We start from the raw sequence: 26,897 nt of genomic DNA on the forward strand, positions 1-26,897 counted from the left end.
AGGAAGAGGTAATGATCCTATGGAGCATTAGTAATAACACTCTATATGCACTCACCTCCACTCTATACACAAGTCTAATGCCTACACGCTCCTACCTCATTAGCTGACTAGCTGCATTGCATGACATTAACTTAAAGGAGAATTCAACCGTTTAAAAAAAAAAACCCTACCCCACGTAGAACCCCCTCCCTCCCCAGCATAGCTGCCCCCGGGGGAAATGCCCCTAACTTTCTACTTACCCCTCGGTGCAGATTCAAGCAGCACTATTGCACTCACTGCACCAGCAGACCCAAATTTCCATTTTAAAAAAATGGAAATTTGGCTCTTAAAGTTACCAGAGGCGGCTTTTTGACGCCCCTGGTAACTGGTCATCCGTGCCGCTGAGCAAGTTTCTTACCTTGGCTTATGGCAAGAGCGGCCCTGGCTGTAGGCCCTACAGCCACTGGACTGCTGCTTTTGTTATGTGAATAATGCCAGAAGCAATTAGGGGTCGTAAGTGAGGGATAGTGTGTATAGTAACCCAAAATGGTGTCGCAAGAATGGGGCTGGAACTGTCAGATAGTTTGGCTGGTGAGACAAAGTAACACTTATTAACAAGGCCATAAAAGTTGTATCCACACAGTGTTTCTGTTTATACAAATCAATTTCTACTTAAAGGAGTTGTTTGAGATAACTGGAATGGACTGGAATTTGAATAGGATAGGTCTGAATAGAATGCGAGAAGTAATAAAAATACATTTGTAGCCTTACTGAGCATTTGATTTTTGGATGGGATCAGTGACCCTATTTGAATGCTGGAAAAAGTCAGAAGAAAAAGGCAAATAACTAAAATGCTATAAATAATAAATATCAATTGAAACATTGCTTAGAATTGGCCATTATATAACATACTAAAAGTTAACTTAAAGCTAACCCCCCCTTTAAAGCATGCTCTCCTTGTTTAGAAAAAACTCTTGTATCCCATGTTTCAGAGATTCCTTGATCATATATATCCGAGTCACTAGCCAAGATGGCACTGTTTTCAACTGCCCACTAGATGCCAGTTCCTCTAGTCTGCGGAAAAACATTATAGATATCACAGCAGCCAATGTGGCAGCTTCCAAAAAGGCACATTCAGGAATCAATAAAATGCACCCTACAAAGTTGAATTGTTTGCCATGAGTTATTGCGGTTTTGCCCACTTTTAATAAATGAGCCTCACTGACATGTTCTGTGACCATGTAAAGGCAAAAGGCTGCAGGCCGACTCATACAGGTCAGGGAACAATGAGCAACTCAAATGTTTTATAATATTAAAGAAATCCCCTGTACTGCAAATGATAAAGATACTATAAGTCTGGGAGTTCTGGGCTTTGCTTTTGGAGAAGGCAATCATGTTCTATGCACAGAGGTCTTCCTGTGTAAAATGACAAGTACAAGAGAAGCCACTCCATCTCTTACATGACACTTATACTGGAGCTCCCAATAGTGACGGGCACCTCGTACCAGTCTCATCCCAGAAACACAGTAGGAATCAGGGGTAGCCAACCAAAGCTTCTGTTGTGTGTGGGTAGCCAATCACAGCTCCCCTGCCTTCACACAGGGAAAGATATGCTGCAGTCAACTGACAGGTCAACCTAACTGCTGTTTGCTGTGCAAAGTGCTGGCAGCCTTGGATTCCCCTATTCAGCCATGGAAAGCAGCCAGCAGAAGGTACAGATGTTGGTTGGCTGGCTCAAGTTAGATTTGGGGGAATTATTTATGAAAGCAGTAAGAAATGCACATTTTTAAAGCACATTCCTTTAGAGGTGTATATGTAATGGCATGTTGGTGTACTTGACACTACAGGTCCCCTTTAAAACCAATAGTTTGCACTCAGCTACATGGCAAATACCTACGTAATGAGAGCTATCATGTCAAGTTAGGGGAACTTTAGGCAGTTAGTTAGTCGTACCATTTTCTGTATCTCACAAAACACTTTAATAAAAGAAATAGTGGATACTGACAAACACAAGCTATGGGTTTGCACTGGACATAGGCACCTAACGGTTTTCGCCGGCCCAACCAATCAGAGTGTGTGCTGGCCCAGCCAATCAGAGCGCAGCAGAGGTGACTTAGGAGTAACAGACGCTTAGTACCAACAGTCTTAAGAGACAGTTGGAGAGGAGTGAGAGAGAGAGTGAGAGAGAGAGAGAGAGAGATAGCGAAAAAGAGAGAGATTGTGAGCATGGAGATTTCAAAAGCGAGGAAGCGAAGACGACAGATCAACGAAGAAGAACAACTTTCCCCTGGGTGCTGCCATGATCCCAAAAGGGTGAGGCACCAGGGTGATCAACGAGGGACGTGCCACCCTTCAGCTGGGGACCCAGCACTTCAAAATGAGCCTTGGAACACCTTAGCTCACATAGGCATTGGCCTAGAGACCTTCAAGGAGTATGGGGAAGACGCCTACATGTACAACAAAAGCCTTGAAGAGAGATTTATGGCTTTGAACTTTCTACAAAGTCAGCCAGAAATCACTTTGGCGTCATGGTATGAGTTCACCAGCCTGCTTGTCTTCATACACAGACGCCTGAAGTTGGACTTTAGGTCTCTGTGCTTGACTGTCAACCTTCTGGAGCGGTTTCTTGCCCGCACTGCTCCCATCAAGACCACCGACCTGAACAGAGTAGGAGCCACTTGCTTCAATATAGCCTACAAGTTAGTGGACAAACGGCAATTCAGCCTATGGAATTGCCTAAAACTCTTTGATGCCACCATTACAAAGAAGGAAATGAACCAACTGGAGCGAATCATCATTTGCAGATTGCTTTTTGAACTGTCAGCACCGACCATCGATGACTTCTTGGAGCATTTCACCCTCCGGAGAGTAGCCAGCCAGAAGCCTGTAGCTGCCCAGCAGACAAAGGAAGCCATTGCCCTGACTGCTGCTAGAGGCATCGCCGCACTGAGCCTGACCCACCATCATGAGTTTTATACTTATGCACCCTCCATGATGGCTCTGTGCTGCCTGAAAGTAGCCATAAAATTCTACCCTTCAGGCAAACCCATCAACGTGGATCCCGCTGAATACCCAGATCACGTAATGGAAGAGTGTGTCGGGAAGATCATCGCTCTGGTATCATCCAGGCAGAGCTTTTTACACATGCTGCTTCCAGCAGTGTTTCCAAGAAGAACAGCAGAGGAGACAGAGACAAGCGCCTCCCAGAAAGAACCCGAAGGTGGTGAGGCAGAAACATCCAGGCAGGAACAGGGTTCTGACCCCTTGGAAATGGCCCAGGGATCTGGCCTTTCCATCTATCATCAAGGGGTAGGTTTGCAAAACATGCACCCATACATTCCCACATATCCATACTACCACCCTCACATGCACCCATACATTCCTACATATCCTTACAACCACCCTTACAGGCACCCATACATTCCTACATATCCATACAACCACCCTTACAGGCACCCATACATTCCTACATATCCATACAACCACCCTTACAGGCACCCATACATTCCTACATATCCATACAACCACCCTTACAGGCACCCATACATTCCTTCATATCCATACAATCACCCTTACAGGCACCCATACATTCTTACATATCCATACAACCACCCTCACAGGCACCCATACATTCCTACATATCCATCCAACCACCCTTACAGGCACCCATACATTCCTACATAATTATACAACCACCCTTACAGTCACCCATACATTCCTACATTTCCAAACTGGTAGCCATACATGCACCACATAGACACACATCCCCTTACTGACATACAGTCATACATGTATTTTGGTAAAGCTGAATAGGGCATTTTGATCCTGGGAGTAATTCCGATTGCCGTTAAGGAGTCAGGAAGGAATTTTTTCCTCTAGTGAGGTTTTTTGCCTTCCTTTGGATCAAACAGCCCTTTGTGGGTTCTGTTGGGACACTTATTACTGAAATACAATAAAGCTGTGACCATCACAGATTCACCTCAGAACAGTTGTCCGTGTCTTTATTTAAGGATTGGGTACTGTTGGATAAAGCTTTTTCCCTGTGTTAAGGCAGAGCTGTGACTGGTGCTTATATCCTACTGTGTTGATTAATAAAAGAAAATAAAAAGGTCAGGACAGGCAGTTGCTCAGAGGTCCCAAACAAAGGAACTCAAGGAAACGAGGGCCACCATTTTATTGCATTTATTGCACCGCACAATAACATGCTGCTGATCAGCAGTCTATTGCTGGAAAACCTGTACAGGTATGGGACCTGTTATCCAGAATGCTCTGGACCTGGGGTTTTCGGGATAAGAGATCTTACCATAATAATTCTACTAGAAAATTGTGTAAACTGTAAATAAAACCAATAGGCTGGTTTTGCTTCCAATAAGGATTAATTATATCTTAGTTTGGATCAACTACAAGGTACTGTTTTATTATTACAGAGAAAAAGGAAATTGTTTTTAATAATTAGAATTATTTGATTTAAATGTTAGTCTATGTGAGATAGACATCCAATAATTCGGAGCTTTCTGCATAATGGGTTTCCAGACAACGGATCCTATACCTGTATTCTTATTTGCTGTACCACATCGAACTCTCTTAGCTGATAGATACTCCCCTGCCCATACCCTTAGGTTGTAGCACAACACCCAGCAAGGTTATATGTGTTTTAGGTAAAACCCTGCAAGCTATTCATATTCATATTCCTATTCAGATTCCAGTCTCTTATCCATGCTGCATGGTTGCTAGGGTAATTTGGACCCAAGCAACGAGATTGCTGAAATTGCAGACTGGAGAGCTAAATAACACAAACCTATAAAAAATGAAAACCAATTAAAAAGTTGTTTCGGAATATCACCCTCTACATCACTAAAACTTACTTTAGAGGTGAACAACCCCTATAATGATCTATTGTAAGCAACTTTTCAATTGGTTTTCAATTAATTTTTCACTGGTTTTTGAATCATTAGCCATCTTATTCTGCTTCTTTCAAGCCTGCAACTAAAATACTCCCTGATTGCCAGGGGTCACTGACAGCAGCAGCCAAAAAACAATCTGTGGTTGTCGTTATTGGTACTTTTTATTGCGTATATTACAATTCAGTCCCTGGCCCTGTATGGGGAGTGGACACACAAATGTAAGTAAGAAACCCCAGCACCCCAACAATAACTAAATAGACAGCACAATAAAGCATAGAACTATAGCAGGAACATCACCAGGCTCACCTTGTTGGGTCGATTATTCCCAGTTTTGGGAGTTTGGAAGTCACTGGCCGAGATGGGTGAAGGGACGGCATCATGGTGAAGGATACGGCTGGAACAAGCAATGACATGGAGATGAAATAAAATTACAGTAATGTCAAGGTGGGGGAAGCAATACTGTATAAAGGCAACACTGCGCCACCTGTCACTCTTTAGCTGTTCAAAAAAGGAACTTGAAACATTCGCCCTTCCATATTTATCAATGCTTCTTCAACGATTGCTGAAGGCGGCCAGATGGCCATCACTGATATAATGTTAGGGTTAATGGTACACATTGCATTGGAGAGAACACCAGTCGGTCCTTATAGCCCCATGGCCAGTAGTACTGAGACACAAGTGTGGCTTCTGACACGAAACTGTGCACGATGCAAAAATCTGCACAAAAGCCAGTATTATTTTATATTTTAGCACAAACATTTTAAAAAGACAAAACTTTAATAAATTCAGCTCTTGATAAACCTTGTTTTCTCTCTAGAAAGTTAAGACCTTTAAAGGAGAATTCAGCCCTAAAGTTAAAAAAAGCTACTCTACATAGGCCCCCGCTCCCTCCTCCCCCCAGTGTTACCCAGGGCAAATGGCTCTAACGTTTTCATAACCCCTCGGTGCAGATTCAGGCATCAGAGTTCATGGGCGCCATCTTCAGCCGATTCGGCAATTTTAGAATGAGACCCAGGCAAATGCCCCTAACATTTTACTTAACCCTCTATTTCAGGAAATCGTTTCTTTTTTGGTGCGACAAATCTCCCCGAACTGCCTTCTAGAATCTAAATCGTCGTCAGGATGGCACTCGCACGCTTTGTTTTCAGAAGTCGCCCAAAGTTGCCTTACGAGGAAACTTCGGAAAGTCAAAGCGATCCAACTGATTTACATTTTAGCTAGTGGGAAGGCAGTTTGGGGAGATTAGTCGCCCGAAGAAGAAGCGATTTGTCGATGGGCGACTAATCTCCTGAAATAGCAGTGTGTGCCCTGGCCCTTAACAGTTAATGCATCGGTGACCCCCCTCACTGAGCTGCTTTAGACGGTGAAAAATGAAACTTTACACTTCAATTTTAGAATAACAGTCACAAATGGAAAATAGAAGGTAATTGGAAAAGGTCTTTATTTTTGGTGAACTATCTGAAACCAACTGAAATGAAAAAAGTGTGAAGGCCACCAACCCCTTTAAATAGAAAACACCTAGCAGTGACATTAGCGGCACTTTCAGATCAAAGATGAGTGCACGTTCTTCCCCAAATATATAAATAACCTTACATGGACTCTCCAACTTCCAAATGCAATTACTGTATTATTTACACACATATAATAAAATGCAGGTAAATAATAGGTAGTTAACAAACAAGTAACTTGCTGCAAAGGAGTAGTCAGATCAGGCCGGGTCGAGGCAGGCAGAGAATAAACGTTATCAGACAGGCAAGGGTCAAACCAGGGAGTCAATCAGAGGGTTAATCAGAGGCGGTAGTCAGTAATCAGGCAAGGGTCAGAATCCAGAAGTCAGAATAGTCAAATAGCCAGGCAGGGGTCAAAAATAGGAATCAAACAGGTTCAGAATATAGCACAAAGCTCAGAAGCACCAGGAACAAAAATCCTATCACGGGCAATGCATAAAGTAAAACTGTACCTTTAAATAGCATTTGAATTTCGCGCCACTGCGCATAAACCCAGGAAGAGGCGCGTGCGCGCGCCCTAACAGACCTGCGCTACAGTGAACCTGCTCAGTGCGGCGAGCGTCCTCGCCGAGGGGGCGGCAGGCGTCCCTGCCGTCCCCCCACTAGACCACCAGGGTAAGATTTTCTCACACCGACGTTGGGAGCCTAGTTCTAGACCTAAGCACAGCCCTGTATAGGGTTATCACCTCACCCCCTTTAACTCTGAACATATATTCAATTTCAATTATTTAGAAATCCATTAATATAAACACTGCAGACTGCACTGATTTCTGTGTAGCCATGCAGTATTCATCTAAATGTAGGAAAGGGTAAGATGTAAGCCTGCACCAGCATTAGTAAATAAGGACCATTAGAACAGCAAACAGAAAGTATTATTTCTAAAAAGAGAGTCTAAGAGTCTAGAAATGTAGACTCTGTCTCTGGCATTCTGTAACTTCCTTACCAATGATTTAGAATCTAAGATGTTGGCAAGGAAAGGCTTAAACTGAAGCCTGAGAAGTGCCTGAGAAGTACTGTATGTTACTAGTTGTGTGTTGTACAAGCTCCCATGTACATCAGCTTTATAAGAGTAGAGTTTATCAGCCCCAAACCTTCCTCTCACCTTTTGGATGATGTCTCAAGTGGACAGTGCCTTTCATTAAAGGAGAACTAAACCCTAAAAATGAATGTGGCTAAAAATGCCATGTTTTATATACTGAATTTATTGCACCAGCCTAAAGTTTCAACTTCTCAATAGCAGCAATGATCCAGAACTTCAAACTTGTCACAGGGGGTCACCATCTTGGAAAGTGTCTACAACACTCACATGCTCAGTGGGCTCTTAAGAAGCGAAGCTTAGGGGTTGTCGCAAATTTTCAAGTAGAAAATGAGGTTGGCCTGTAATATAAGCTGATGCTACAGGGCTGATTATTATATTCTGATGCTAATTGCACTGGTTTCTGTGCTGCCATGTAGTAATTATCTGTATTCATTACTAATCAGCCTTATATTGTGACATATATATTCTATGTGTACTGTATATTGTGAGTGGGTCCCTAAGCTCAGTAAGTGACAGCAGCACAGAGCATGTGCAGTGAATCGGCAGAAAAGAAGATGGGGACCTACTGGGGCATCTTTGGAGACACAAAAAGATGCAATGAAATGAGAACTCGTAAGGAAATAATATGAAAGAAAAAGGAAAAAGTACGTTAGGTTGTGGCCCTTGGGCTGTGGTTTCTTTATGGCATGATGGGCTCAGTCCAATACAATTTAGAACAAAGCATCATATTCAATGCCTTTTTCTCTACAGAGCATGTTAAATTAGTACTGGTATAGGATCTGTTATCTGGAAACCTCTGAATTATGGTGTTTAAATGATTTTATAGCAGACTTCATGCATGGAAATTCAAATTACAGAAAAAGCAGAAAACCTAAGTCCCGAGCATTCTGGATAACAGGTCCCGTACTTGTATGCTGACTATTGTGCCAATTCCAGGGTATAAATAAGGAGTAGCTTTTAAATAAGACACCCACGCTGTTCAGATGAAAGGCAATGCCAACATAGTACATTCTACATTGATTCTATATCCTTCTAATCCTATAGTCACAGAACAGACTGGCAGGATCAGATGAATAAAACATCACCACAACAGGTTCTGATTATATATTATCATTTCATTGCAAAGGAAAGAAAAACGGGAGGAAAAAAGGGAGGAGACGGCAGGGGAGAAATATTATAGGATATTTTAAAATGGAGAAGGACAGAAACTGTGAGGAGAGAAAGCAAATAAAGAGAATGTAGGCAATGAAAAGAGAACTATTAGGGGCATGAAATACAAAGAACAAAATGGGGGAGCAGATAAAGAAATAATAGGGTCCCATAGTATAAACATGGAGGAGAGAGCAGACACAAGGGCAGGCAGCAGCAGGTGGGAAGTTGATATCAATGGATTCATGTGTGAAACTCCAGTGTCCCTGTTAATGAATTCTCCATTAATAATCTTTATATGCCAATCTAGCAGTGCTATGCTGCCACCCTCTGCCCATCACTGGGTAATGCCATGCTGCAGTGCTGATACCCTTTGGCCGCACACAACACCCTACACTAGGTGCTGTAATGAACTTGAAGCAGCAACAGGGAGATTTCTAGAGAAGGCAGCAATGCAAGATCAGAGCACAGACTCAGTGCTGCCACAGACAATAATCATCTAATTGTCTGATTATAAGGATGCTGGGTGTTGCAATTACACATCCATCCCTTTATTTTACAATAGGGGGTACATTATTCTCTCTATATCCACTAATGTAATCATGTAATAATCAAAAGCAACAAATCAGAAGACATTTTCATCTTTATTTAAAACAAACATCTGATTGGTTGCTTTGGGTTCTGCAGCTGTAATTACACTGCCTAAAATGACAGATCTATTCTGTGCATTTAGATTAGGGATGCACCGAATAAACTATTTGGAATTCGGCAGAATCCCCGAATCCTTGGTGAAAGATTCGGCAGAATACCGAACCGAAACCTAATTTTTATATGCAAATTAGGGTCAGGAAAGGGAAAAAGTTGGAAAAACTCTTGTTTTGTGACGATATATACTTATATCGCAGTATACTGTACTACAAAATGTTCACAAGTCTATAAAGCTGCATGTATTTGTCTCTCTCTCTTCATCCTTTTCATCTTTCTGCTTGCTCCTCTGATTGCACTCCTTCTCAATATTTGCTCCTTACACACACACAGACACACACATGCACCCCTTTCTAACTTGCCTTTGTCATCTGTTAGGGTAAGGCAGTTATGGGGAGATTTAGTCGCCTGGAGACTAATCGCCTCGTCTTTGCGGTGACCAATCTCCCCAAACGCCTTCCCTCGCTTTGCGCTGGCTAAAATGAAAAATCGGCGGCACTAATCACATGCGGCAATTCATTTTCCAATGTCGCGGGAAGTTTCCTCACGAGGCAATTTTGGAAAATGAATCGCTGTGTGTGATTAGCGCATTTTAGCCAGCGCAGAGTGAGGGAAGGCGTTTGGGGAAATTGGTCGCCGCAAAGATGAGCCGATTAGTCGCTGCCCAGTGTGGCCTTACCCTTACAAATTGGATGTGTCTTGTGTCTTTGAGCCGTGTGAATGGGGATGTGTGTTTACCAAGAACTGTGCATTCAGTGCCCTCAATAGATCTGCGTGTCAAGAGATTACAGAATCAGTCCTTTCTTATTCGGAGCAGAAGGGGGAAACAAAGGAATCCAAATAAACCCCTTTATTTCTTATTCTATAAGTGATTTAGTTACACATTCAATTAAAAAGATACTAGAGTAATCGGTGGATTCTTAGACAGTGTTATGTGACTTTGCCTTCAGCTTTCACAAGTAAAAGGATATTGTTGGCAATTTATTTCACCCTTGGACATTCAAAGAAAATATACATACTGTATATGTTTCTATGTATAATATATATATATATATATATATATATATATATATATTATATATATATATATATATATATATATATATATATATATATATTGAAAACCTTTTCCTTTTATCTCTGATTGTAAAAATATAATTTTTTCAAATGAGGAAAAAAATGTTGGAAAAAGTAATTATTTTCCCATCTGCTCCCTCCTGCAGCCTTGTAATCGCTCCTCCCTCCCTCCCTCCAACCCCTGCACACTTAATGCTTTGCCACACTTACAAATGGGTTTTATTCTGCTGCCTGTGTGATTTATTTGTATATTTGGCTTATTATTTAGCATTAATTAGGGCAGAAGAACATTGACTCAGGATGGCCTGGTGCCATAGAGACAGGCTTACTTCACTTGAGTAGAAAAATGGCAACTTTATCAATCTATAACCTTTACTCTGGAAAGCAGAGGTTTTTTTTAGATCATTTGTCTAATTTTTTTAGCTAATTTCCAGCTCTATAGTTTCTATAAACAAATCTTAGGACAATATTTCCATTGAAGTAATTTAAAAATAAGTCCATTTTCAGTACTATCAGTTTCACATATGTTAATTTAGTATTGAAGCTAGACATAAACAAAAAATATATATTGCTGAGTATCAGGACATGTATTAGTTCTTACCCCCCCCCTCATTATATCTGAGTTATTAATGTAAGCACTGAATAAGTAAATCTGCTGGAAAACCAGACTTTCCCTGAAGCACACTGACTTCTCACTTTCTCAATTTCATCTATTTCATCTTTTTTTTCTCGCAGTTTTAAAAATATTTTCTCACGTACTCTCTTGTTTATTAATTAATGCAAAACAAGTTTTGGACTTTTTAAGGATTTTCAATTTTTTTACATTGCGCTTTCATTTTTTTCTCTCCTTTTTAATTGTGCTACTTTTATTGTCTCCTGTGTACAACTGCACGAGAGAGCTCATTTACATTGCCTCCTGTTATAAAATAAAAACAAATCAAACGTATATGTTGAACCAGCCGTATACACAGGTGACTTGGGCAATCAGTTTCATGCTAGATCCAAATTGTACTCTGTGGTTAAACTGTGAGGGTTACGTAGAGCTCTAAGAGTGAGAAAAGACAAAGACATTCCTTCCCCAGAGCATCAGTGCCTATTAAGGTAATAGAGGTTCTCTGCCAAGGCTACCAGTAGAGAATAACTGTAAATGGGCTTTTTTTGCCAATTGATATTAATGTGGTCTTGTAATGGGGGGTGATAGAAGACGTTAACAAAATAACTATTTGCATTTGTCATTCTTTTGCTATGATTCGACATACATTAATGTTCACGTTGACATGACTCACAGTGTTGCTCACTGTTATATTTATTTTCCCTTTTTTAGATTATCAAGGAGATTATTATGGAAGTGGAAATTATGACTTTTTTCCTCATGGACCACCATCTTCCCAGACACAGTCCCCAGCAGACTCTAGCTATCTACAGAATTCTGGACCTGGTTCAACCCCTTTAGGTCCTTTAGAATCTCAGCTTTCTGGACACCACCCTTCAGAAAACCAAAGATATGTGGACATGATTTCCCATCCTGACACTCCCAGTCCTGAGCCGGGTATGACTGGCCCCCTCCATCCTATTTCTGGTGAAGTCTTCACTGGTGGTCCTAGTCCTCCCTTTTCTATGTCTAACAATAGTGGCTTTAGTGGTCCTCTGCCCCATCAGAACCTTGACATTAATGAAGCCACTGTATGGTAATAAAAGACACTTGTTGACTTGTTGAAATGATCTCTTTAGTTGACCAGAAGTCATTCTGTCTCTTTCCTTCTACTCTTCACTCAACAATTGGGTGCTTGTACGCCTGATTCCAACAGACAGGCCCAACCAACCTTGGAAATGATTCAGTTCCGTGGTACATTTTCTCCTTGCTGAGCGATGGCTGAATCAACGTAGGAGTGGGCAATCTGGGGTGATTAAAAACCAAAACCAAGAACGACACTAAACCAAAAGCCATTTGTATGACAGCAGAAGAGAAACTGCAATCTGTACAAGCTCTCCTTGTCCTGTAGCACCGGAGCCACAAGTCCAGTTATCGGAAAGAGGGAAGATAAATGGGACCAACATGGCACCAAAACCAAAACACACCTTCATGACTATTTATTATGAAGCTGCCTCCCTACCCAGCTTGAGAACCAGGAGAAAGCCTAAAACAACAAACTCTACATGGTACCACGTATAACATTTTCTGGACCAGAAACCCAAAAGGAGGCGTTTCACTAGAACAATCGAGTTCAAATATTTTGTATTTATTTCACATTGAACATGTATTTTTAAGAATGATAATAAAAAATGGTTACAGGGGTTTTGTGTCTAAGCTCAAGACAATGTTAAAATTAACAGGGAAGCATTCATTTCAGAAATGTCCTTAACGCTGCCTGCCACCCCATTAAAACCTATTTTGTATTTACACGTAAGCCATTTCTAAGTCATTGATTTAGTTACTGTCTTCTCTAAGTTTTGTTCTTTTGGAAGCATTTCACATAATGATCATACTACAAAAGATAATTTCTGTTTATTGGGTGTTTAGGTGGAACTGTTATTCTTTCCATACTGCGTGCTTTCCTATGTCTAAGAAATACGGGACCAGCAGAAACGATTGAATTTTCTGTCTACTGAGCTTACGTCAAGTTTTTTTTGTATTGATTAAATCCTTAGCTGTCATTACACTGATTCTAAATCAGTTCTTGTTCAGTTGATACATTACCTCAATGATAGATATAAAGCTGCAGTACTGTTGTAGGGTGCCATCTAGTGATCTCTTTCACCAGTGTAACTCTTCCTGTCAATGGCTTAATGGAATCCCAATGAACCTGATCAAAATGTGAAAATCTATAGTCTCTCTTTAACAAAAAAAAAATCAGGATAAATAAGTGGAAGAAGAGATGATAGGACAAGACACCCATTTGCTGTATTATAGTTTAAGAGGCTTTGAAGCTTCCCATTTGCTTATTTTGTATAAAGAAACATGAAAAATGAATAAAGTAAGTTTGTGTGTTCCTGATTATTTATTGTATATTGTATACCTGCCTTTTCATTTCATCACCCTTGCCAAAAAATAGGATTTCTAAGTGTGAGCACTTCATAATTAAACACTAAAAATGCTTGAGTCAATAAAAAGCATACTCCCTTTACATAGGGCTTTGCAGTTAGGTCTTAAAGGGGTAGTTCACCGTTAAATTTTAGTATGACGTAGAGAGTGACATTCTGAGACAATTTGCATTTGGTTATAATTTTTTATTATTTGTGGTTTTTGAGTTATTTAGCTTTTTATTCAGCAGCTCTCCAGTTTCCACACTCTCATTGCTAGGGTCCAAATTACCCTATCAACCATTCATTGCTTGAATAAGAGATTGGAATAGGAATAGTAGGTGGTCTAAATAGAAAGTTGATAATAATAAACAAAATAGCAATAACAATACATTTGTAGCCTTACAGATCATTTGATTATTAGATGCGGTCACTGGAAAGAGTCAGAAGAAGAAGTATATATAGTTAATAAAATACCCCCTCTTGTAAATTATAAGGATATTATAAGTTACTGAGGAGTTTCATGACCATGTAAAAACATGAGGCCGAAGGCCTATACGGGTCATGGAACTCCGAGGTTACTTCTAATATCCTCCTATATCCTCATATTTTACAACTGGGGGTACTTTATTTATTATAATACACACATTTCAGTGAGTCATGTGACAGAAATGACATCAGAACTCACCGTTTATAACTGATATAATATACAAGATATTCATAGTTTATGTGTACTATAATACTATAAAACATAAATAATGAAGACCAATTGAAAAGTTGGTTAGAATTAGCCATTCTATAACATACTAAAACTTAACTTAAAGGCGAACCACCTCTTTCAAGGGGTTGTTCATCTTTAAATTAAATTTTGATGTGATTTAGACATTGATACTCTGAGACCATTTGCAGTTGGTTTTCATTTTTTTAATATTTTGGTCTTTCAGTTATTTAGCTTTTTGCTCAGCAGCTCTTCCATTTGGAATTTCAATAGCTGTCTGGTTGCTAGGATTGTGTTTACCTTACCAACCAGACAGTGATTTGAATAAGAGACTTGAATATGATTAGGAGAGGGACTAAATAGCAAAGTAAGGTATAAATCATCATAATACAATTGTAACTTCAAAGATCAATAGTTTTTTTTTTGTCTGCTGGGGTAAGAGACCCCTATTTTAAAGCTGGAAATAAGTAGAAGAGGAAGGTAAATAATTTAAAAACTATATAAAAAAAACAGTTGGAAAGTTGTCAGGAACAGAGCATTCTATAATATACAAAATTTAACTTAAAGGTGAACACCACTTTAACAGCATACTTATTTTTTTTCATTGACTTTAAAAAGCAGCCACCAAAAGACTGATTTGATCAAGATGAAAGGGTAACAGGATGGAGATGTGCCAGTTTCGCTCATGGATGAGCTAGTGCCCCCTGCACTTACCAGGTAACGCAAACTGACACCCACATGGACAGATAAAGAGTCATTAAAGGACCAGTAACATAAAAAAAGATTTAAAAAAAAAAATTAGTTTCCTCATAAGGAGAAAAAAACACCAAGACACATTTAACTTACAGATTCTCCGCTTGCGCTCCTCTTCAAAAACTGCACAAACTTTTGTTAAGTACAAACTATTTTTAAAAAAAAAAAATATTTATGTTACTGGTCCTGGTCTTTGACTGTGTCTTGAAACTGCCTGTTAACTGGCTGCTAGTTTTAACTTTCTACTTTGCATACTGTCTATTCACTTCCAAACACTTGAGTAAACACTGTCTACACCAGCCAACACACTTTCTTCTTACACAAAGTTTGTTAGTGCATGGTCAACTTTTCCTTACCTACAGAGCTACAAGCAACTCATTTATGTTCTTCTTTGGCCATATTGAAGCATACCCCCAACTGTCCCTTTTTCCCTGGACAGTCCTATTTTGACAGCTCAACCCGCCCGTCCCGGATTTGTTATTGAAATGTCCCAACTTTCTATTTGATCTCCTGCACTGGACAGCCAGAAAAAGATACAATGTTTCTAACTTAATAGGCACTTGGATACTTTGTAACAATTTAAGATAAGCAAAAGAAGCGATTGTAACAATTTAAATAAGCAGGTCTCTCGGGGAAACTGTGACTTGCAGCTTAAAGGGAAATTCATCTTTATTAGCAAAACTGTAAAAACACATAAAAAACACAGAAATGTGTTCAAATGTCATAACCTGCCTAATTTTGTAAAATTGAAATGGTTATTAGGTGGTGTGGCCACAAAAATGGACGTAGTCCAGGGAGCATAACTACTAATCATCCCATATTAGATCCTTCTCCCCTATACAGACATTAACCAACAAAAAGACTCTTTCTTCTTTGAAAGCCTGACCCCTCATCACTAACACAGTAAATTTGCACCTCCCTTTCCCAAGACTAGACTGCTCATTCTATCCCAAAATGTCCAAGGTATCTTTGTTTGATAGGGATGTCGCGGACTGTTCGCGCGGCGAACTTGTTCGCTAGCGAACATCGGATGTTCGCGTCCGCCCGCAAGTTCCGCGAACGTCGCGCGAACGTTCGCCATTTTGGGGTTCGCCTTACCTGCGCTTTTTTTTGACCTCTCACCCAGACCAGCAGATACATGGCAGCCAAAGGAAGCTCTCCCTTGGGACCACCCCCACACCTCCTGGACCACTCCCCTTCCATATATAAAACTGAAGCCGCAGCGTTTTTTTCATTCTGCCTGTGTGTGCTTGGAAGAGCTAGTGTAGGGAGAGAGCTTGCTAGTGATTTCACTGATTTGAGGGACAGTTGATAGTAGTTTGCTGGCTAGTAATCTACTTGATACTGCTCTGTATTGAAGGGACAGAAGTCTGCAGGGATTTGAGGGACATTTTAAGGGTAGCTTTGCTGGCTAGTAATCTACCTTCTACTGCAGTGCTCTGTATGTAGCTGCCTGCTGTGGGGCACTGATCTCTTCTGATCTCATCTGCTGGACTGCTGTTAATAACCCATAGTCCTTGTAAGGACTGCTTTTTATTTCTTTTTTGTTGTTTACTTTGCTACTTTAACAGCAAGTGCTATTAGTCTAGCAGTGGTTGGGGAGTGGGACTGGTGTGCTACTGTGCTGCTCCTAGTAGTTCAGCAGCACCAACCCGAGAATATTTTTTTTTTTAATAATACATGATAATTTTTTTTTTTTTATTTTACTTATACTTACTGTTCTTTAAGGTGTCCAGTGCTGTTTGCTGTTCTTCATAGTAGTGCACCAATAGTAGTGCACTTTGCAGGCATTATTTGCCCAGTGGCCATCTACTGTGTGAGCTTGTTCACATTCTGTCTAAATATCAATAATAATACCGTCTCCAGAAACACCACCTGAGTGACGTTTTTCAAGCAGCAATAATATATTCCGTATCCACCACTGCTGTAGTGTATACGTTGACCTTGTAGGCATTATTTGCCCAGTGTGTTCTCATTTTCAAACCACTGCCACTTAGCTGTGTGAGCTTGTTCACCATTCTGTCTAAATATCAATAATAATACCGTCTCCAGAAACACCACCTGAGTGACGTTTTTCAAGCAGCAATAATATATTCCGTATCACCACTGCTGTAGTGTATACGTTGACCTTGTAGGCATTATTTGCCCAGTGTGGTTCTTCATTTTCAAACCACTGCCACTTAGCTGTGTGAGCTTGTTCACATTCTGTCTAAATATCATAATAATAACCGTTTCCAGAAACACCACCTGAGTGACGTTTTTCAAGCAGCAATAATATATTCCGTATCCACCACTGCTGTAGTGTATACGTTGACCTTGTAGGCATTATTTGCCCAGGTGTGTTCTTCATTTTCAAACCACTGCCACTTAGCTGTGTGAGCTGTTCACATTCTGTCTAAATATCAATAATATACCGTCTCCAGAAACACCACCTGAGTGACGTTTTTTCAAGCAGCAATTAATATATTCCGTATCCACCACTGCTGTAGTGTATACGTTGACCTTGTAGGCATTATTTGCCAGTGTGTCTTCATTTTCAAACCACTGCCACTTAGCTGTGTGAGCTTTTTTCACATTCTGTCTAAATATCAAATAATAATACCGTCTCCAGAAACACCACCTGAGTGACATTTTTCAAGCAGCAATAATATATTCCGTATCCACCACTGCTGTAGGTGATACGTGACCTTGTAGGCATTATTTGCCCAGTGTTTCTTTCATTTTCAAACCACTGCCACTTAGCTTGTGAGCTTGTTCACATTCTGTCTAAATATCAATAATAATACCGTCTCCAGAAACACCACCTGAGTGACGTTTTTCAAGCAGCAATAATAATTCCGTATCCACCACTGGCTGTAGTGTATACGTTGACCTTGTAGGCATTATTTGCCCAGTGTGTTCTTCATTTTCAAACCACTGCCACTTTAGCTGTGTGAGCTTTTTTCAATTCTTGTCTAAATATCAATATAATACGGGCTCCAGAAACCCCACCTGAGTACGTTTTTTCAAGCAGCAATAATTATTCCGTATCCCCACACTGCTGTTTGTGTATAAAGTTGACTTTGGGAGGCATTATTGCCCAGTGTGTTCTTCATTTTTCAAACCACTGCCATCTAGCTTGTGAGCTTGTTAATTCTGTCTAAATATCAATAATAATACCGTCTCCAGAAACACCACCCGAGTGACGTTTTTCAGGCAAACAATAATATATTCGTATCCACCACTGCTGTAGTGTACGTTGACCTTTTTAGGCATTATTTGCCCATGTGTTCTCATTTTAAACACTGGCCACTTTAGCTGTGTGAGCTTTGTTCAAATTCTTCTAAATATCAATAATAATTACCGTCCTCCAAAACACCACTGAGTGACGTTTTTCCCCAAACAGCAATAATATATTCCGTATCCCACCACTGCTGTGTGTATACGTTGACCTTGTAGGGAAAATTTTTTGCCCAGTGGTTTTTTCATTTCAAACCACTGCCATCTAGCTCTGTGAGCTTGTTTACATTCTGTCTAAATATCAATAATAATACCGTCTCTAGAAACACCACCACGAGTGACGTTTTTCAAGCAGCAATAATATATTCCGTATCCACCACTGCTGTAGTGTATACGTTGACCTTGTAGGCATTATTTGCCCAGTGTGTTCTTCATTTTCAAACACTGCCACTTAGCTGTGTGAGCTTGTTCACATTCTGTCTAAATATCAATAATAATACCGTCTCCAGAAACACCACCTGAGTGACGTTTTTCAAGCAGCAATAATATATTCCGTATCCACCACTGCTGTATGTGTATACGTTGACCTTGTAGGCATTATTTGCCCAGTGTGTTCTTCATTTTCAAACCACTGCCATCTAGCTCTGTGAGCTTGTTCACATTCTGTCTAAATATCAATAATAATACCGTCTCCAGAAACACCACCTGAGTTGTTGTTGTTTTTGTTTTAAAAATAATGCCAGGCAAAGGCAGCCGCCACGCAGAGGCACTAGGGGCCGTGCTGCTATGCTATCCTGTGGCCCTAGGAAATTGCCCAGTTTTAAAAAGGCAATGACCCTGAACTCCCAAAATGCTGAAGAGGTAGTTGACTGGCTTACACAGCACACCCATCCTCTACCGTTTCTAACTTTACCACAACATCCTCATCCTCCACTGCTATGGGCACCCCACGTAACACTTCCTCCACCACCGGCGCCCCTTCTTCACTGGAGTCAGAGGAGTTATTTTCACATGAGTTTCTTGAACTGAGTGATGCGCAACCATTATTGGCAGAAGAAGATGAAGGAGATGAGGACGTTACACCAGATTTAATTCTGGCAGAGAACACAACAGAGATGGACATAATGAGTGATGACGAGGAGGTCCCGCTGCTGCTTCCTTCTGTGAGCTGTTAGAAGAAATTGATGCATCTGAGGAGAATGATGATGAGGAGATTGATGTTTTGTGGGTGCCCAGTAGAAGAGAGCAAGAGGAGGATAGTTCAGATGGAGAGACGGAGAGTCAGAGAGGCAGGAGGAGAATAAGACTTAGAAGAAGCAGGGAGGACAGCTCGCAGGGAACAGTAGGGCAACAACATGTATCGGCACCTGTGGTCAGCCGGCCAACGCACCCGCCATTGCCGCCAATCGCCGCCGACTTCTACTTTTACCCCCAGATTGCCAGCCTCAAAAAGGTCAGCAGTGTGGGATTTTTTAATGTGTGTGCCTCTGACAAAAGCGTTGTAATTTGCAATGAGTGCAGTCAGAAACTGAGTCTTGGGAAGCCCAACAGCCACATAGGTACAACTTCTATGCGAAGGCACATGAACGGCAAGCACAAAGCACTTTGGGAGCAACACCTCAAAGGCAACAGGCAAACTAAAAGCCACCCTCCTTCTGGTCCAGCATCTTACTGCTCTACCTCTGCTGTCCTTGACCCGTCTGAACCACCCTCCACTCCGCCTTCCACCTTGACCACCAGTTCCCATTCCCAGTCATCTGCCCCCAGCCAAGTTTCTGTGAGGGCCATGTTTGAGCGTAAGAAGCCAATGTCTGCGAGTCACCCCCTTGCCCGGCGTCTGACAGCTGGCTTGTCTGCACTCTTAGCCCGCCAGCTTTTACCATACCAGCTGGTGGACTCTGAGGCCTTCCGCAAATTTGTAGCAATTGGGACACCGCAGTGGAAGGTACCCAGCCGCAATTTTTTTTCAAAAAAGGGAATACCACACCTGTACCACCATGTGCAGAGCCAAGTCACCGCATCTCTGTCACTTAGTGTTGGGCCAAAGGTCCATATGACTACTGACGCATGGTCCTCCAAGCATGGTCAGGGCAGGTATGTCACCTACACTGCCCACTGGGTGAACTTGGTCATGGCTGGGAAGCAGGAAATGTGTGGCTCAACAACGACAGTGGAGTTGGTGTCACCGCCACGGATTGCACGCGGTTCTGCCACCACCTCTACTCCTCCTTCGCTCTCTACCTCGTCTTCTTCCTCTGCTGCTGGGTCCTCCTCCTCCTCCACACCTGTGCACCCCCAGCTCCCCCTAGGCTATTCGACGTGCCAGGTACGCCGTTGTCATGCTGTCTTGGGGATGACGTGCCTGGAAAGCAAAAACCATACCGGATCTGTACTCCTGTCATCTCTGCAGTCACAGGCCGATCGGTGGCTGACCCCACACCAACTGAAGATCGGAAAAGTGGTGTGTGACAATGGAAGCAATCTGTTGGCAGCACTGAGACTGGGCAATTTAACACATGTGCCCTGCATGGCACATGTTCTGAATTTAATAGTACAACGTTTTGTCTCAAAGTACCCAGGATTCCAGGACGTTCTCAGGCAGTCCAGGAAGGTGTCGGCCCATTTCAGACGTTCCTATACAGCCATGGCACGCCTTGCTGACATTCAGCAGCGGTACAACATGCCAGTCAGGCGTTTGATTTGCGACAGCCAGACTCGCTGGAATTCAACGCTCCTCATGTTGGAACGTCTGCTGCAACAACAAAGAGCCGTCAACGAATACCTGTTTGAACTGGGTGGTAGGACTGGATCTGCAGAGCTGGGGATTTTTTTCCCCCGTTACTGGGTGCTTATGCGCGATGCCTGCAGGCTCATGCGCCCTTTTGAAGAGGTTACAAATATGTGAGTGACAGATGAGGCTGTAGACCAGCGTGACGAGGAGCAGGAAGCGCACGATTTCTGGTCGGAATCACCAGAACGAACCCAGGCACCTGCTGCAACGCAGGGAGAGGTGTCAGAAGTGGAGTCAGAGGAGGAAGGTGGCTTTGTGGAGGAGGAGGACCAACAGGAGCAGGCTTCCCAGGGGGCTGGTGGTGACCTTTTGGGACCCCTGGTCTTGTACGTGGCTGGGGGAGGAGACCGTGGATGATGCAGTCCTTGATAACGAGGAAGCGGAGATGGATACCTCTGCATCCAACCTTGTGAGAATGGGGTCTTTCATGCTGTCATGCCTGTTGAAGGACCCCCGTATCAAGAGGCTTAAGGAGAAGGACCTGTACTGGGTCGCGACTCTACTAGACCCTCGGTACAAGCATAAAGTGGCAGAAATGTTACCAACATACCACAAGTCTGAAAGGATGCTGCATTTACAAACCAGCCTGCAAAACATGTTGTACAATGCTTTTAAGGGTGATGTCACTTCAGGAACTCATCAACATTCCAGGGGCAGAGGTGCCAGTAATCCTGCCACGAGCGCACCTGCAAGGACAAAGCACTTTGGCCACTCTGTAACGTCAGACATGCAAATGTTTTTCAGCCCAAGGCAGCGGCAGAACCCTTCGGGATCCACCCTCAAAGAACGCCTCGACCGGCAGGTAGCGGACTACCTGGCATTAACTGCAGATATCGACACTCTGAGGAGCGATGAACCCTGGACTACTGGGTGCGCAGGCTTGATCTGTGGCCAGAGCTGTCACAATTTGCCATGAACCTCTTGTCTTGCCCCGCCTCAAGTGTCCTCTCAGAAAGGACCTTCAGTGCAGCAGGAGGGATTGTAACTGAGAAGAGAACTCGCCTAGGTCACAAAAGTGTGGATTACCTGACCTTTATTAAAATGAATGAGGGGTGGATCTCGGAGGGTTACTGCACGCCGGAAGACTTGTTCTGAGTTTCTGATTCTGACTCCCCATGCAGCTGTCCTTCTCTGCACGCCTCATGACTCCACATACAGCTGTCCTTTAGCGTCCTCCTCCCTCCACCACCGTTACAAACTAGGGTGCAAACCCTACTGGTTTAATTTGAATCCAGGTAAATCCTGAGTTTTTCTGGCCTCTGTGCTTCAGTGGCTGCGACCAAAAAAAACAGAATATTTTCAGCATTTATATGGCATATTTTTTCTGGCCTCTGTGCTTCAGTGGCTGCGACCAAAAAAAACAGAATATTTTCAGCATTTATATGGCATATTTTTTCTGGCCTCTGTGCTTCAGTGGCTGCGACCAAAAAAAACAGAATATTTTCAGCATTTATATGGCATATTTTTCCTGGCCTCTGTGCTTCAGTGGCTGCGACCAAAAAAATTGAATATTTTCAGCATTTATATGGCATATTTTTTCTGGCCTCTGTGCTTCAGTGGCTGCGACTAAAAAAAACAGAATATTTTCAGCATTTATATGGCATATTTTTCCTGGCCTCTGTGCTTCAGTGGCTGCGACCAAAAAAATTGAATATTTTCAGCATTTATATGGCATATTTTTTCTGGCCTCTGTGCTTCAGTGGCTGCGACTAAAAAAAACAGAATATTTTCAGCATTTATATGGCATATTTTTCCTGGCCTCTGTGCTTCAGTGGCTGCGACCAAAAAAATTGAATATTTTCAGCATTTATATGGCATATTTTTTCTGGCCTCTGTGCTTCAGTGGCTGCGACAAAAATAAATGAATATTTTCAGCATTTATATGGCATATTTTTTCTGGCCTCTGTGCTTCAGTGGCTGTGACAAAAAAATGAATATTTTCAGCATTTATATGGCATATTTTTTCTGGCCTCTGTGCTTCAGTGGCTGCGACTAAAAAAAACAGAATATTTTCAGCATTTATATGGCATATTTTTCCTGGCCTCTGTGCTTCAGTGGCTGCGACCAAAAAAACAGAATATTTTCAGCATTTATATGGCATATTTTTCCTGGCCTCTGTGCTTCAGTGGCTGCGACCAAAAAAATTTATATTGTTAGCATTTATATGGCATATTTTTCCTGGCTCTGTGCTGCAGTGGCTGCGACAAAAAAAAAATTAATATTGTTTGCATTTATATGGCATATTTTTTCTGGCCTCTGTGCTGCAGTGGCTGCCACAAAAAAAATTTATATTTTCAGCATTTATATGGCATATTGTTTCTGGACTTCTGGTTCAGTGGCTGCACAAAAAAAACATAATTTTTCAGGAAAGTACACATGCCTAATTTTTCAGGGTTCTGCAACAGTGGCAAAATCGCATCTTTTATGGTCACCGCAGGTGATCAATAAAGTAGACCAAAACTGGGCCCACACTGCAGAATCAGTGTTTTTTGGTTCGCTTCACTGTACATTGAATTACCTCTGCCTGACCGTGCACGTGCGCACAAGCACGGTGACTGCTAAACACACCACTACAGAAATATTGCCACCAACAGGACGAACATCCTGGAGGTGACAAGCAACTAGTAATTAAAAACTATTATTTGCTCACTTGACGGTATCATTCATTAAAGCTCTTTGCGTCTTTTTGCGTTGCAGTAAGCACCGCGTTTCGTCTTTGCGTGTGAACAGGCTGTAACTTTTACACGACTTGATTGGCATGTAGATGCCGGACGTTTTAAAGCATTTTATTACACAGGTTTAGAAATGTAGTGTGATTTCTGCCCTTTACAGCACAAAACGCAGCGCTGTGTCAACAATGGATTTTTTAGAAACATTTTTGCCCTTGATCCCCTCTGGCATGGCACTGTCCAGGTCGTTGCACCCTTTAAACAACTTTAAAATCATTTTTCTGGCCAGAAATGTCTTTTCTAGCTTTTAAAATTCGCCTTCCCATTGAAGTCTATGGGGTTCGCGACGTTCGCGAACCGTTCGCATTTTTGACGCAAGTTCGCGAATATGTTCGCGAACTTTTTTTCCGACGTTCGCTACATCCCTATTGTTTGACTGGTTTCCTTACCTCAAGATTTTCATGCTTTGGCCTTACTATATTGGGTGTTTCCTAGGCAACCACCCTGCACACTGCCTGTATTCATAGGGGACTGAGCAGGTGAAAATATATGTATGATCTGATATTTTAGGGAGCATGTAAACTATTTTCCTTTGCAAGAAAAAAAATAAGTGAAAGGGAAGCTTTCCCTTTCCACTTTGCTCTTTTTCATAGATAACAGCAGAAACATGACCATTAAATTATTACCATATGGTTATTTTTTTGCCCAAAAAGAATGGGGCAGATTTACTAAAGGGCAAGGTGACTAACGTTAGCAAAACTAACGCCAGCGTGACGTCATTTTGTTACTTTGCCGATTTACTAAGGTGATAGGCTGCAAAAGATCGTAAATTTTTTCTGGGGTACCCGGCTTCCCCCCTACATTTCCTAACATATGGCACATAAACTATACACGGGCTCATGTGTAGGGCAATATAACAAACTTTATGTTATATTATTAAGGTTTCCCAGGCTTGTGTAGTGTAATGTATTGGCTGCAACATATACGTCCATTGAAATGAAACTTCACTTCACTTGCTGCAGTAATGCTAGCGCTTCTTCGCCAGTGTTCGGCGCTCTGGACGCAACTTCCGATTTTAGTGAATTAGCAATGTCCTGGCGAATCTACGCCTGGCGAAGTGTTGCGCAAAGCAGTCGCTGGCGAATTATCGGAGGTTAGTGAATTTGCCCCTTAGAGAGAAAGAATGTTGCTATTCATGCATGCAAAAGAATTATACAATATATGGCAAACCTGCTAAGGGAAAGGAAGGCTGTGCCCTACCTGCTTTTGTATGCTGGTTTCATATAGTATGTCACAATATGTTCACAATTCAAACTTTCTATGCAAATATGGAGACAAGGAGTGTATTGCTGAATACCAAAATAATGTACTGTACAAAATAATGTACTGTACCATACCTGACAATTTAGAGGGTCTGAGAAAGCTCCCATTGCATTATAATTCACTCCACTGAGACCATCTCAACCTACCCTGCTTATATAAACATCACATCACAATACAGGTATAGGATTCATTATTCAGAAACCCGTTATCCAGAAAGCTCTGAATAACATAAAGGCAGTCTCCACATTTTTAAAAATGATTTCCTTTTTCACTGTAATAATAAAACAGTAGCTTGTACTTGATCCAAACTAAGATATAATGAATCCTTATTGGAAGCAGACTATTGGGTTTATTTATTTATAATGCTTACATGGTTTTCTAGTAGACTTAAGACATGAAGATCCAAATTTCAGAAAGACCCATTATCCGGAAAACCCCAGGTCCCGAGCATTCTGAATAACAGGCCCCACACCTGTACTTCCAGGGGTTGAGATCAAAGATTTTGCCTTAGAGCCAACAAAGTGTTTTGATGATCACTACTAATCATGGAAGGTCAGAGGCCATTAGACTGAAAGCAGAAGGCTTACACGTGTTCTGCCCAATAGTTATGTATGGTTGTATAAGGATAAAAGAACATCAACAATTTCCATTCATCTTTAGAGGAAGATGGCAGGCTATGACCACATTTTGATGGATACAATACATTTTTCCTTCACCAACGTATGGTGAGCACATATTTACACTAGGTTGTACTACAAGGAATTCCTGTGATAGAAAGAAGATAATGGCATTGCACTACCCTCAGCTTCCTCTCTTGCTTACACAAGGGCCCACCCCGGTGATTTAAGGTTTAATTCTCCTTTAGAACAGGTACTGGGTATCAATTTTTAGCATGCAGAGAGTTAAATTTCTCAGTAAACACCCATTTGAACAGGACAAACTGTCCTGGATTCAGATGATGTGCAGTTTGTGATAATCAAGAAGATGACACGGAGTGAGAAAGTTGTTTTCTAGTAGGCAATGTTACTGAAAAAAATGATTTCCAGAGAAAATGCTTCTTACGTATACTCCAGCTAGAGAGAAAGAAGAGAGGGGTGTGGAGAGGCAGAGAACAGAGTCTAAGTGGAGAGACAAATATGCAGAGAAAGGGAAGCTGTGGGAAGAGACACAGAGGCAGAGCTTTAGGTTGAGCTCTAATTAACTCTAATTAACAGGGCCTTCTTCGTCTCTTATACCAGAGGATCATGTATAGTTCTGATAGCTGTATGTCTCTGGAAAAGGGAATCTTGACTTGTCACTGACATTTTGGTGGGTTTTCAAAATACTTTTGTATGTTTTGTTTCATGTGGATCACCGTTCGCATTTGCCTGAAGTAAAAACACTATAAACTTTATACAATTATAACATCTGAAATGATATATTTCATATACTGTAGTCATGGTGCTTTCAACATACTGTGAACTGTATCCTTCAATATCAGTATGACACATATATAGGGAATAATGTACCCCCTATTGTATATTATATGAAACATGAGAAGTTCCACAGTCATATAAAGGCACAAGGCCAAAGGCAGAATGCTTTTATTCAGGTCATGGAATTTCAAGGTGACTTCTAATATCCGCACACTGATCAATTGCACACATGAAGTGCAATGATATAAAGTGAGACAGTGATTAGACAAATGGTAGTTTAGGGGACATAACAAAACAAATGGTTTCTTTTAGCAATAAATAAATCCTGCAGTGAATAGGTCCCTGTTATGAAGATTAGTTAGCATATACAGGTATGGGACCTGTTATCGAGAATGCTCGGGACCTGGGGTTTTCCGGATAATGGATTTTTCTGTAATTTGGGTCTTCATGCCTTATGTCTACTAGAAATTCATTTAAACATTAAATAAACCCAACAGGCTGGTTTTGCTTCCAATAAGGATTAATTATCTCTTAGTTGGGATCAAGTACAAGCAACTGTTTTATTATTACAGAGAAAAAGGAAATCATTTTTAAAAATGTGGATTGTTTGGATAAAATGGAGTCTAT

The 26,897-nt window shown here is 41.4% G+C and overlaps 1 protein-coding gene and 1 long non-coding RNA gene across 2 annotated transcripts; both read left to right on the top strand.

The window, feature by feature from the left end:
- Positions 1 to 1,068: 1,068 nt before the first annotated feature.
- On the top strand, positions 1,069 to 3,453 carry LOC121399382 (cyclin-O protein B-like; the record flags this gene model as incomplete). The annotated part of the gene is made up of 1 exon (XM_041579965.1): positions 1,069 to 3,453. A coding segment is annotated over exon 1 (1,248 nt), but the record flags the coding sequence as incomplete, so codon positions are not given.
- Positions 3,454 to 10,410: 6,957 nt separating this feature from the next.
- On the top strand, positions 10,411 to 12,762 carry LOC121393040. Its single transcript, XR_005964988.1, has 2 exons — positions 10,411 to 11,462; positions 11,686 to 12,762. It is a non-coding gene; the product is annotated as an uncharacterized LOC121393040 (long non-coding RNA).
- The last annotated feature ends 14,135 nt before the right edge of the window (positions 12,763 to 26,897 follow it).

This window comes from Xenopus laevis, chromosome 1S (genome assembly GCF_017654675.1).
Source record: "Xenopus laevis strain J_2021 chromosome 1S, Xenopus_laevis_v10.1, whole genome shotgun sequence".
NCBI lineage: Eukaryota > Metazoa > Chordata > Amphibia > Anura > Pipidae > Xenopus > Xenopus laevis.